The sequence below is a fragment of the Kogia breviceps genome, chromosome 16, assembly GCF_026419965.1.
Source record: "Kogia breviceps isolate mKogBre1 chromosome 16, mKogBre1 haplotype 1, whole genome shotgun sequence".
Classification (NCBI taxonomy): Eukaryota; Metazoa; Chordata; class Mammalia; order Artiodactyla; family Physeteridae; genus Kogia; species Kogia breviceps.
This window is the reverse complement of record NC_081325.1, coordinates 79236716-79249677: the sequence shown is the minus strand read 5'-3', so window position 1 is coordinate 79249677 and position 12962 is coordinate 79236716. Positions and strand designations below refer to the sequence as shown.

Genomic DNA, 12962 nt, shown 5'->3' with positions numbered 1-12962 from the left:
TGCAGATGAACTAAAGGAACAGGTACACATCTACACATTGGTATTTCACTGACACGTCACTCCAACTGATCTTCACCAATGACAGAAATAAACAACTGATATCTTGCTAACAGTCTCTGGGCTCTAACCAGTTCTTTAACTGGAAATTGTGTGATATGGATGACAAATTAAACTACCTTTCAGGAGGTGGGCTCACTAGTAACAACAATAAGAGGCTGCAACAACAAAACAGGGTTGCAAGTTATTTTGGTAACGCTGACATAACAGCAACACTTACAATAAGATTATTAAAGACTTTTAAAATACAGACTTAAAATAAGAAAAACAGCACTCCATCTATTCCCAAGCTGAATTTCACAACATAGCTTCATATTCAAGATAACAATCTCAAAAGTTCTTAAAATATAAAATTGATCTTAAAAGATCTCATTTCTACATTTAAAATTTACAGCTTTAAACGTGTTTTTATTTGCATTTTTATTATTAAAGCTGAAGATTTTTTTTCTGTTTATTGGACATTTATGTTCTTCTTTTCTAAATAATCTGTGTCCTGTGCCTGTATTTCTAGTGGGGTTTCAACTTTTATTTTTTGACACAGAACTTTTTCATAAGTTAGGAGACAAGAGTTCGTTTCAGGGTTGGGCCTTGGAGGATGGGAAGCGTTTGCCTAGGTAAAGACGAATGGTGTTCATTTACTTGTGGTCCCGTCACCCATTCCCCCTCCCTCTCCCCTCCCAGCAGTGAGTTTACAGTGTACCTGGGCAGGTACTCTTCAACCCAGGCGGTGCCTCCATCCAGGAGTCCACGCAGCTCAGGTAAAAGATAACTGAAAATTGTAAAGCCTTTAATTATGTGGAAGGTCTTCTTTTAAAACTATTAAATCTAGGACTTCCCTGGTGGTGCAGTGGTTAAGAATCCGCCTGCCAGTGGAGGGGACACCGGTTCGAGCCCTGGTCCTGGAAGATCCCACATGCTGCGGAGCAACTAAGCCCGTGCGCCACGACTGAGCCTGTACTCTAGAGTCCGCGAGCCACAGCTACTGAGCCCATGAGCCACAACTACTGAAGCCCGCGTGCCTAGAGCCCATGCTCCACAACGAGAAGCCACCGCAATGAGAAGCCACCGCAATGAGAAGCCCGCCTCGCCCCAACTAGAGAAAGCCCGCGCGCAGCAACAAAGACCCAACGCAGCCAAAAATAAATAACTAAATAAAGCTATTAAAACCGGTCAAAAGTATGGATCATTTTGCTACAAAACCAAAAATCTGAAAATTTCCTAGAAAGCACCCCAGTTACTATTTAGACTATTTCCAGACATTAAAAGAATGCAACGTTTTAAATTTGGCGTGAAAGTGAGCATAAAACAAAAAACACAGGCATAGACCAGAGATGCTTGCAACTGAGGTAGTGGATGCCGTTGGCTACCAAAGGGAACCTGGCGGCCAGCCGTTTCCCTCCCTACGCAGCACCGTCTCGGCGGGGCACTTAAGCGCTACGGAGCTGCTAACTTTAAAGAACCCGACCAAAGACAGAAACAAATCCAAAACTCAGAGTGGCCGGGTGGTCCCAGGCCGCGGCTCGGACCCGCGACCCGGCGGGAGGGACAAGTGCGGCCGCCCTCCCAGCTCTCACCGTCCAGGACAGCGGAGACACTCCCTGAGGCCCGCTTGCTCGCTGGGACTTCTAGGGCGGAGCAGGGGCGGGCGCGTCCGGGAGCGAAGTGGGAGCACGCGTCACTTCCGGGGGCGGGGCGGGCCGCTCCACAGACCGGCGCTCTCTCCACAAAGCGGCGCTTCGCGACCAGCGATCTGATTGGTCTTCGCGGGAGGGCGCGCAGCGCCAAACTCGCTTCCCGTCAGCCCCCTCTGGCCCATTCTGTGGCCGCGCGCACGTTCGCGCGCCCGGAGCTCGCGCCTGCGCCTCGTCGCCATTCGGGAGGCCGCCGCGCCGTAGGGCCTCGCGGAGCCGCCTCGGACCGCGAGCTCGGCCTCCCGCAGTCCTTCCCCGCCTGGACGCCGCCCGCGACCCACCGGTGAGAAGCGGGGCGGGCAGGGAGGGGCGTCGTCCGGGCCGCAGTCCCGAGGAAGCCTGGGGCGGCCGCCGAGGAGAAGCTCGGCCGCTGGCGCCGGCGGAAGGACCCCTCCCCCAAGAGCCGCGGGCGGGATAGGGCCGCCGGCACTAGGGGCGGGAGGCCCTGCGTCATTCCGTGGAGGCACGAAACGTTTTGTTTAAACCTGCGCTGGGAAGGCGGGACCCGGCCCCGCGAGGGTCCGGTCCTGGAGGCAGTTTTCTCTGCCGCCCTCGGCTGCGTGGGCTTTGTCGTCAGCGCTGTTCAGAAGTCGGCGGGGCAACCCACGGAGGGGGATAAATGTGGTGTGCATCTGATAACCAGCCACAAAAGATTGTGTAAAAGCGGGCAGAGGGCTTGAGTGGGGGGTCTCTCCCGGTAGCCGGCAGAGTTACGGAAAGGGAATCCAGAACGGGATGCCGCTTCACACCCAGAGTGCTGGTTCGGACGTGGAGAAATTGGAACACTGCTGCACTGGTGGCTGGGAATTAAAATGGAGCGGCCATCAGCTGTGGAAAATGTTTCAGTGGTTCCTCAAAAGTGTCAACATGGAGTTGCCACATGATCCAGCACTTCTTCTAGGTGTGAACTCCAGTGATTTGAAAGCAGGGACCCAGGTACTTGGACACCAGTGTTCAGAGCAACCTTCTTCGAAGCAGCCAAAAGGCGGTGACACTGTAAATGACCATCAGCAGGTGAACAGGAAAAAAGTTGGAATGCTGCTTATCCTTAATAAAGAATAAAATTATGATACATGCTTCAGTTTAGAGGTGTTAAGTGAAATAAGCCAGACACAAAAGAGCAAGTGTTGTATGATTTGACTCAAAGAGGGTATTGTTGAATGGGTATAGAGTTTCTGCTTTAGTTAACAGTAACATATGTTATTTGTTTATCAGTTGTGACTCAAAGAGGGTATTGTTGAACGGGTATAGAGTTTCTGCTTTAGTTAACAGTAACATGTTATTTGTTTATCGGCTGTAACAAATCCACCGCACTAATACAGGGTGTTAGTAATAGGAGAAAGGATGTGCAGGGGAGGAAAGGAGGTATATGAGAACAGAGAACTTTCTGTTCAGTTTTTCTTTAAACCTAAAACGTCTCTGAAGTTTAATAATTTTTTAAAAATCAACAAGGGTGAAGACCCGTGCTACTGTGTATATATTAATAGAGCAAATTAGCTTTAGACGTGCTCTGCATATTGAGTTTACTTGGGAGAGCTGTGCATCAAAATGTTTTAAAAGACCAATGGTGCTAGATGTTAAGAAAAATGGGATGGGAAATGGAAATAGGTGTGCTGCCATACGGTAGCACTTCACTGAAAAATACAGGATGATGGACTGGCAAAACACTCGTGATTAAAACTTGTGTTTTTTAGACACAATATGTGGCCTGTAGAGGTGAAATGTAGGATGAGAAATTTTTATTAACCTGCGCAATGTAGAGTTACTTTCAGTTAGGCTAAGGAACTCTGAAACTTAGGGAGAAAAACTGCTATAATCTGGAAGCTGGAAGTAATCTCAGTTTCTAGCCTCTACGCAGCAGCTGAATTCTGAACCCAATTCTGCAACATCCCCATGGGGGAAGACATCATTATTGCTACAGCAGAGATCCAGAGTCAGGAAATCAGGGTCTTCTGTTGCCTTCTTTGACCTAATTGTTGTGATCTTTGACAAGTCAACTTCTCTCCCTCAGCGTCACTTTTCTCAATTATAAAATGATAAGGTTGGACTTAAGTCCTCTGAGGATCCTTCTGGTCCTATACTAATCGTTGGCTCCCAGTTATGGAGGGCTCCTACCTGACAAAGCAGCTCATCTAGTCCATGATTGAGTACTTTGTAAAACTTTGTGTTGAGCTGAAATCTCTTTTCCTGCTGGCTTCCACTTGTTTTTGGACAGCTTGCATATTATCCATAATTCTTCCTCTTTTGAAGTTAAGTGTCTGTGCTCACAAATGACATGTTCTTAAAGACTTCCTACCATTCTGTTTGCTTTCTTTTGCATATTCCCACTGTTTGGACTCAAGATCTTAAAGTGTCCTTCCTGCCCAGAGCTGGAGACAGTGATCCACTGCGATACTCTGCCCAGTGCAGTTCACTGTAGTCCTATGTTTTGGAATTGATATTTGGATTCTAAATGTTTGATAAACTTCATCTGTCTGATGTGGGCCCATTTACGGGCTTTTCAGGATCTTACTAAATTCCACTGTATTAGGTTGGTCAAGATATATGAGAAAGAACCTGGATAGATAGCAGAATGTTATTATGGTCCTTCATCAGATGTGGACTGCCTAACCTGAGCAAATTATTAATGTCTAGGTTTGAGTTTCCTCAACTATAAGAAGTTTTAATTGACAGAGTAGCCTGTAGTCATGGCGGGAGTCTCCTGCGTGCTTGTCACGTTGGCTGAAGTTAGACGGTGGGTTTGAGAAGGGTTTGGTTGGGTTACGGTCAGGCATTAGTTCCATAGTGGATCATTAAAATAGAATTCAACAAGGACGGTGTCGTGGATAGTATCTAGTGTAGTTTTTGGTGTCGTTTCATTAAAGTTAGTGTCCAGGCTTTGGATTGGACCCCTCTTGCTGTTGGAAGGGGCAGGATAGTGAGGGAAATTGGCAGAATTCTATTACAGAGGGCACTAGTTTTCACAGAGAAGTCATTTTGGTCTCACCCTTCCCTTGTTTTTCTCAGGTTCAACTGTTCATCTTCTTCATGTTCTACACACTGTCTCCTGTGGTTTAGCCGAAAAGCCATGTAGACTTGCCTGCCCTTTGAAGACCACTTTTAAGACTTCTAGTAAGACAGCTGGTAAGTCTACTAGGGAAAAAGCATGTTGGTCTATATTTCTTTCCCATTCTAAAAGTACTTGTCGTGGATTTATATTGTAAATTAAATATACAGTATTTAATAACGGTATTGTACCGGCATTGCTTTGCATGTATTTTTGTGTGTTTTTAACATTTCTTTCTAACGTTTAATAGAGTATTTTATGATGAGTACGTTTTTGAAAAGTGCTTGGAGTTCTTGAGGGAAAACTATAAAAGCATACACACCCATATATATAATGATGCATGAACATGTGCTAAATATGTTAGTTACAGAATCTGTTTTAGCAGTTGTTGGATACTTATGCTAAGAAGAGCATACCAGATGGAGCTGGTGGGGAATGGAATAGAGCCCAGAAGAACATCATACACAAAACTTAGTAATTGCTAAATAGAATATTACATGTCATTGGTTATATGTGTAATCAATGTTGAGATGACTGAACTATCCATTTGGGGTCAAAAATAGTCTGGATCCCAGAGGAGTAAAGGTACAAGTGTAAGAAAAGAATGAAGTTATCATTATCATAGGGAAAATATTGAGTGATTAAAAAAATTATGGAATGGAAGGCATAACTTAAAACACAGTCATGGGCTTCCCTGGTGGTGCAGTGATTGAGAGTCCGCCTGCCGATGCAGGGGACACGGGTTCGTGCCCTGGTCCGGGAAGATCCCACATGCCACGGAGCGGCTGGGCCCGTGAGTCATGGCCGCTGAGCCTGCGCGTCCGGAGCCTGTGCTCCGCAAAGGGAGAGGCCACAACAGTGAGAGGCCCTCGTACCACAAAGAAAAAAAAAAAAAAAAACACAGTCATAAGGAAAGCGTTTTGAATTTTTATGTAAAACAATTGTATGTCAATAAAAAAATCATAAATAAAATCGAGTCAAATAATAAAGTGAGAAGATAGTTTCCATAAAAGGACTCACTTCTTTCACAAACAAAGACTGTTTACAAATAATTAACAAAAATGGGCAAAGCACATCCTAAAAAAAGAAATACACATGGGTAATAAACAAGGGGAAATATTCAGTCTTTGTCATTAAACTACATTAAAACACTAGTGAGATAATCAGTTTTCACCTAAGAAGCAGAAAGGATTAGAAGTTTAATGATACTCTGATGCTGAGGGAGCTGGGGAATTAGTCTTCACATCAACACTCTTGGTTGGTGTGTAATAGTAAGACAACTTTTTGAGAGTTTGGTAAAATATCAGTTTCAATTGCAAATAGCCTTTGAACCAGGTAATCCATTTCTAGGAATTTCCTTTTCAGAAATACTCTCACATTCAAAGGAAATTCAGTGCTTACTCTATATGTAAAAATGTCCTAGAAAATGCCTTCTAATTCAACAGAACTCCTGAAACCTTCATCTGCCCTTACTATAGAAACACAGAAACCTGGCCCAGTTGTTTCCAGAATCACCAAAACATGTACCTCTCACTTCCCTGGAGTCTGGCCCTGTTGTTTCCCTGAGCCACAGACACCTTCTCTTCCTTAAATGAAAGCTCGTTGCAGAAAAATATGCTTAATATCTCATTTGTGTAGAATGTGTAAACATAGACCTTCTCTTCAGTGACACATAAGTACAGTGGCTACCCCTGGGGAGTGATACTGTGTGAGTACCTTGTACTGTGTGAATGAGTATGTTTTTAACTGTGAGCTTCTGTTACTTTTACCGCCTTAACAAGGCTAGCTGAAAAGTTTAAAAGTCGTGTTTTCTGGCAAGCAAGTTGCTTCAAGGGTGTCCTCCAACTGAATTGCTGTTTTGGGCAAACTCCATCACATCATTCAAGATCTCTGCTTGAGTGCCTTCTCTGTGTTGCCCTCCACGTTCTTATCTTCCCAACTCATATGAGCACCATATTGCAAGACACCCCTTTAAACCCAAGTGCCTAGAAAAGCATGGGGCACAAAATAATTAATTTATTACATGAATGGATAAAAGTGTATTAGGATGGATAAAACATTACAAGATATGTTGACTTTTTTTTTAAGCTGTCTTTTCATGTTAGATTTAGTTTAACAAGTGCTTTCTGAAATGGACCAAAAGTTTCTTGTTCTGCCTTAATAGCCTAGCTTTAGCTTTGATATTTACTCAGCTTTGCGTACTGATAGCTTGTTGATTTGCGGTTTTAGAGTCAAAGTGTAAGGCACATGCAATAGATAATTCTGGAGTGAAGCTTGGGTCCCTGATACTCCTATAACCTGGTTAAGTCATTTCTTTGAACATTAGTTTCTTCATCTGTAAATGAAAGTAATATTTGAGTCATATTGTTAGGAGTGTTAGTTCCTGGGGCTCAGTTTAAAATTAATTATATTTTTCCCATCTCTTCAAAATCTTTATAGAGATATTATCTAACAAATGCATGTGCCATTCCAGACTTATGCAAGTATAGAATGGACTAGAAACAGCATTTTATTCAAAATTATGTTCTCTGAAAATCATTTATTTCTACTTTATTGCAGCACTGTTTTTAAAGAATATAATCGTGTATGTTAGAAAAATGGAAGTATTCCAGGAACTTCGTAAGCCATCGGCACGTTTGGAGTGTGACCACTGCAATTTCAGAGGCACGGATTATGAAAATGTACAAATCCACATGGGTACCATCCATCCAGAATTTTGTGATGAAATGGATGCTGGTGGGTTAGGTAAAATGATATTTTACCAGAAAAGTGCAAAGCTATTTCACTGCCATAAATGCTTTTTCACCAGCAAGATGTACTCCAATGTATACTATCACATCACATCCAAACATTCAGCCCCAGAGAAATGGAATGAGAAACCAAAAAATCAGTTAAACAAAGAAGCAGATCCTGTGAAAAGCCCTTCTGTTCCTGAACACCAGAAAATGGCCTCTAATTCAGCAGAACTCCTGAAACCTATACCTGCCCTTTCCATAGAAACCCAGAAATCTGGCCCAGTTATGTCTCCAGAATCACCAAAACCTACTCCTCTTACTTCCCTGGACTCTCAGAAACCTGGCCCTGTTGTTTCTCCTGAGCCACAGACACCTTCTCTTCCTTCTCCCGAGCCTCCAAAACCTGCCCCTGTTTCTTCTCCTGAACTTCCAAAACCAGTCCCTCTTGTTTCTGAATCTCAGAAACCAGTCCCTGTTCCTTCTCCAGAACCACAGAAACTTGCTCCTGTATCTCCTGAGCCAGTAAAGGCAACTCTTACTAATCCCAAACCCCAGAAACACTCCCATTTCCCAGAAACACTGGGGCCACCTTCAGCCTCATCTCCAGAGTCACCAGTTCTGGCTGCCTCCCCTGAACCTTGGGGACCATCCCCAAGTGCGTCTCCAGAGTCTCGGAAGCCAGTCCGGACTGTCTCCCCTGAGCCAAGGAAGCTGTCCCCATCAGAGTCTCCTGAACCTTGGAAGCCATTCCCTGCTGTGTCCCCAGAGCCTCGGAGACCAGCCCCAGCTGTGTCACCAGGTTCTTGGAAGCCAGGGCCACCTGGGTCCCCCAGGTCTTGGAAATCCAGTCCGTCAGCATCATCAGGACCTTGGAAGCCAGCTAAACCTGCTCCATCTGTGTCTCCTGGACCTTGGAAACCAATTCCTTCTGTATCACCTGGACCTTGGAAACCAACTCCATCCATGTCCCCTGCATCCTGGAAGTCTTCATCAGTCTCACCTGGTTCCTGGAAGTCTCCCCCCGCATCACCTGAGTCGTGGAAGTCTGCCCCACCAGAACTCCGAAAGACAGCGCCCACCTTGTCACCTGAACATTGGAAGACAGTTCCTCCAGTGTCTCCTGAGCTCCGTAAAGCAGGGCCTCCCTTGTCTCCTGAGCTTCGCAAACCAGGCCCACCACTGTCCCCAGAGATCCGTAGCCCAGCGGGATCTCCAGAGCTCAGAAAACCCTCAGGGTCTCCAGAGCTTTGGAAGCTTTCCCCTGAGCAGCGGAAAACTTCTCCTGCTTCACTTGATTTTTCTGAGTCCCAGAAAAGTTCCCGTGGTGGTTCCCCTGATCTCTGGAAGTCTTCCTTTTTTATTGAACCACAGAAACCTGTCTTCCCTGAGACCCGGAAACCAGGTCCTTCTGGGCCATCTGAGTCCCCTAAAGCTTCCTCTGATATCTGGAAGCCTGTTCTCTCTATTGATACTGAGCCTAGAAAACCTGCCCTGTTTTCTGAGCCTACCAAAACAGCCCCTCCTGCTTCTCCTGAACCACGGAAACGTGCTCTTTTTCCAGAGCCCCGGAAACATGCCCTTTTCCCCGAACTTCCCAAAGCTGCTGTCTTCTCAGAATCTCAGAAGGCAGTTGAGCTTGGTGATGAACTACAAGCAGATGCCATAGACGATCAAAAGTGTGATGTTTTGGTTCAGGAAGAACTACTAGCTACACCTAAGAAACTCTTAGAAGACACTTTATTTCCTTCCTCAAAGAAGCTCAAGAAAGACAACCAAGAGAACTCGGATGCTGAGCTTAGTAGCAGTGAGTATATAAAAGCAGATTTGGATGCGATAGATAGTAAGGGCCAGGAATCGAGCAGCGATCAAGAGCAGGTTGATGTGGAATCTATTGATTTTAGTAAAGAGAACAAAATAGACATGACTAGTCCAGAGCAGTCCAAAAATGTACTGCAGTTTACTGAAGAAAAAGAGGCTTTTATCTCTGAAGAAGAGATTGCAAAATACATGAAGCGTGGAAAAGGAAAGTATTATTGCAAAATTTGTTGCTGTCGTGCTATGAAAAAAGGTGCTGTTTTGCATCACTTGGTTAACAAGCATAATGTCCACAGTCCTTACAAATGTACAATTTGTGGAAAGGCTTTTCTTTTGGAATCTCTCCTTAAAAATCATGTAGCAGCTCATGGGCAAAGTTTACTTAAATGTCCACGTTGTAATTTTGAGTCAAATTTTCCAAGAGGCTTTAAGAAACATTTAACTCATTGTCAAAGCCGGCATAATGAAGAGGCAAATAAAAAGCTAATGGAAGCTCTGGAACCTCCACTGGAGGAGCAGCAAATTTGATGTTTAAATACAGTGTGGATATATGCTCTACAGAGTTGTTTATTGAACCCATTGTTGAAAGTATAGTTAAATAGCCTAGTTGGATCAGTAGATGTTGACATGTATGGTGTACTGTGTCTCAGTAGTGTTACAGAGCATAAGCGTTCGGTTATTTTTTTCTTGATCTTTATGTGGTTGTCGTGTAAGTCAATAAATTCATATTGTATATTCCAGATGGGTAAAATTAATTTCCGTATATTTGATTAATATGAAGAGGTAGGCATTCCATTTAACAAGAGCAAGTTGTACTCAATTTAAAGCATCTAGTTAAAGTGTTATCTTTTTTGTGCAACTAATTTCAGACATTGGAAATTATTCGTTAGAGTGTTTAAGAATTAGGCATATGACATTTTTGAGAAATTTTGTTCTCAAGTATTTTCACATCATAAAAATTATTTTAAAGTTTCTATTTGGTCATTTAAAATTAATTTATTTATAAATCTTGAACCACTTCTAGGTGTTTATTAACTTTTATATTATGGAAGATTGGAGTCTCGGGGTTGCTGATTTTCTGCTAAATGAGGGGAAATTGAGTCCGTTTAAAAGCTAGTTTGCAGCCTTCTCCTGTAGGAGACTGAGAAACATGAGTGTGATTTTAAGTCTTGTCTTTAGTTGTTTCCTTTGGAGTCTTCCATTCTGGACCTTACCCCAAGATCTGGCCCTTCACTTCCCTGTGAGCTCAAACCAACAGATGATCCTTATTTGCCAAATGTTTTGGAGTTGCACCTCCTACTCCTGGGCACCATCTGTCGGGGCTTCAGACCAGGGTAATGAGCGGGACTGAAAGTCTTCCGATTCACAACAAAAAATTTTATAAATAGACATTACTGTTTAAGAGTACATCAGTTTTATGTTTTTCACAGTTGTTACTGTAAATACCTTGTGCCCGTTAATGGATTATTTTATTCTAAAATATTTTGTCAAATGTGTATCAATCAAATTAAAAACAGAGGCTTTCACGTTAGCAACACATTCGTGTGTGTTTTCTTTTGTGTAACTTTCATTGTATGATACCAAATTCCACGATTGTTTCCACTTGTTTTTAGCATACTGATTTTCATACCTGGAGTAGCATTTTCTAAGCTCGGTTTTCTCAGAGCTCTGTGGTCAGGTAGGTTTAGGGAAACACTGTACAGTCATCCCTTGGTGTCCACAGGGAATCAGTTCCAGGACCCCCTGCAGATACCAAAATCCAGGGATGCCCAAGTCCCTTATATAAAAGCATGTAGTGTTTGCACGTAACCTACACGTGTCCTCCCCTGTGCTTTAAACCATCTCCAGGTTACTCACAGTGCCTAATACAGTGTAAATGCTATATAAATAGTTGCCAGCAAGTGGCCAGTTCAAGTTTTGCTTTTTGGAACTTTCTGGAAATTTTTTTCTAATATTTCTGATCTGTGATTGGTTGAATCCACGAATGTGGAAACCAAGGATACAGAGGCCTGGCTACATTAGGCTCTCTATATGAAAATTCTCTTTAATCCACATTAGCCTATTAAAGGTCATTTAATCTCAGTGGTGGTCAATCCTGAGTGCTTCATTTAAACAATGGGAAGCATTTAGTGCCATCAGGACTCTGATACATAGCCAGGGTTGAGATACTGGCTTTTATTGAGGTGTTCCCAGACACCTGAACAAGGAGTGCTGTATTCATGGCATCCAAATGAATATGCCGATTGGGAATACAATGTTTAGATAATACTGGGAAGATCTTACAAGCTGCAGACCTGTCACTTCTTTGGAGAGCACAGTCTGGCAGGGAAGGTACTGGTTGATGGGATTGTTGGTTTATACTGGGCACCTTGACGACAAGCTTCCAGTTCTGGAGTTTGCTTCTAGGCATGATGCCAGCAAGTAGGAGAGGTAAGATATCTTGGCTGTATCTGTCTTGTATACTGACTTGATTAAAATTACGGGTAGAAAAACGGGCCTCCAGTGCCCAGAAACCCTTTTGAAGCCTGCAATCAAATCAACCATGTTTGAGCATGTAACAACACGCAACAGATTCTTAGGACTTCACACTTTTTGATGCAGACTTCTCACAGAGTCCTCTATCTTTGCTCAAGGGGGAGCTAACCAGATCCTACGACTTGCCATCTCATGTTGGTATTTTAATATTTTTATAAGAGGATATTAACGCTAGGGTAAACAGTGGTGATGCATGTGTAGTTTTGGCATTAAGGCCTTAATTTTAGTTGACCAAACCACGATGTTCTTGGCTCACCTCAGTTGTGGCTTCCCACTTTTTTCTCCTTTTACCTCTAAGGTCAAGGGTTAGCTGTGCCCTTACTTTAGAACCTGTTTACATTCTTTTTAATCGTTGGTAACTTTGCCTTCTTACAATAGCAACCCTCACTAATCAATATGACCCACTCCGTATCTTTTCATTTTCCTATTTACCTCTGAAAATTACAACTTTCTAATGAACTGTCCAGTGATTTTACATAACATGAAAGGGAATAAAAATTACCATACCATTTTTACACAACATTCATGGTCTTGATGCCATTATATTTTAGGTAGCCAATTTAGTTTTCATTAATTTGACTCTTGAGTACGTGAATTGTAATGTGTCTGTAGCAGATGCTGCTTTTGTTTTTAATATTGGTGTAGATCCCATAGCTTTGTCTTGGTTGAAGACAGACTGATGCTTAATCAAATCTGATCTGCAAGCATCACAAAATGAAGGGTGCCTCTAAGATGAATTACACCCTTAGATTTAAAAAAAAAAACACCTGGAAATTGTTTCCTTTCTCAATCTAGCTATTTCTGTTCACATGTAATTTTGATCATTCATTTCCTATTGCTGCTTTACATTGCATGAAATTCTGTGGCTTGAAATAATGCAGATGTGTTTTCTTACAGTTACGAAGTTCACTGGGCTGAAGTCAAGGTGAGAGCAGGGCTGCATTCTTTACTGGGGGCTCTAAAAGGAAATTCATTCCCTTCCCTTTTCCAGCTTCTAGAGGCCAGCTGCACTCTCCTCGTGGTTCCCTTCTTGCATCTATGAGCTAGCACATAGCGTCTCTGACCCTGCTTCTGTTATCACAT

General features: G+C 43.1%; 1 protein-coding gene across 1 annotated transcript; it reads left to right on the top strand.

Moving 5' to 3' along the window:
• The first annotated feature begins 1878 nt into the window (after positions 1–1878).
• Positions 1879–10875, top strand: CHAMP1 (chromosome alignment maintaining phosphoprotein 1). The gene is made up of 3 exons (XM_059041831.2): positions 1879–2031; positions 4755–4871; positions 7354–10875. Exon 3 carries the CDS (start codon positions 7392–7394, stop codon positions 9870–9872), a length of 2481 nt encoding a protein of 826 aa, XP_058897814.1. The 5' UTR covers positions 1879–2031; positions 4755–4871; positions 7354–7391; the 3' UTR covers positions 9873–10875.
• The last annotated feature ends 2087 nt before the right edge of the window (positions 10876–12962 follow it).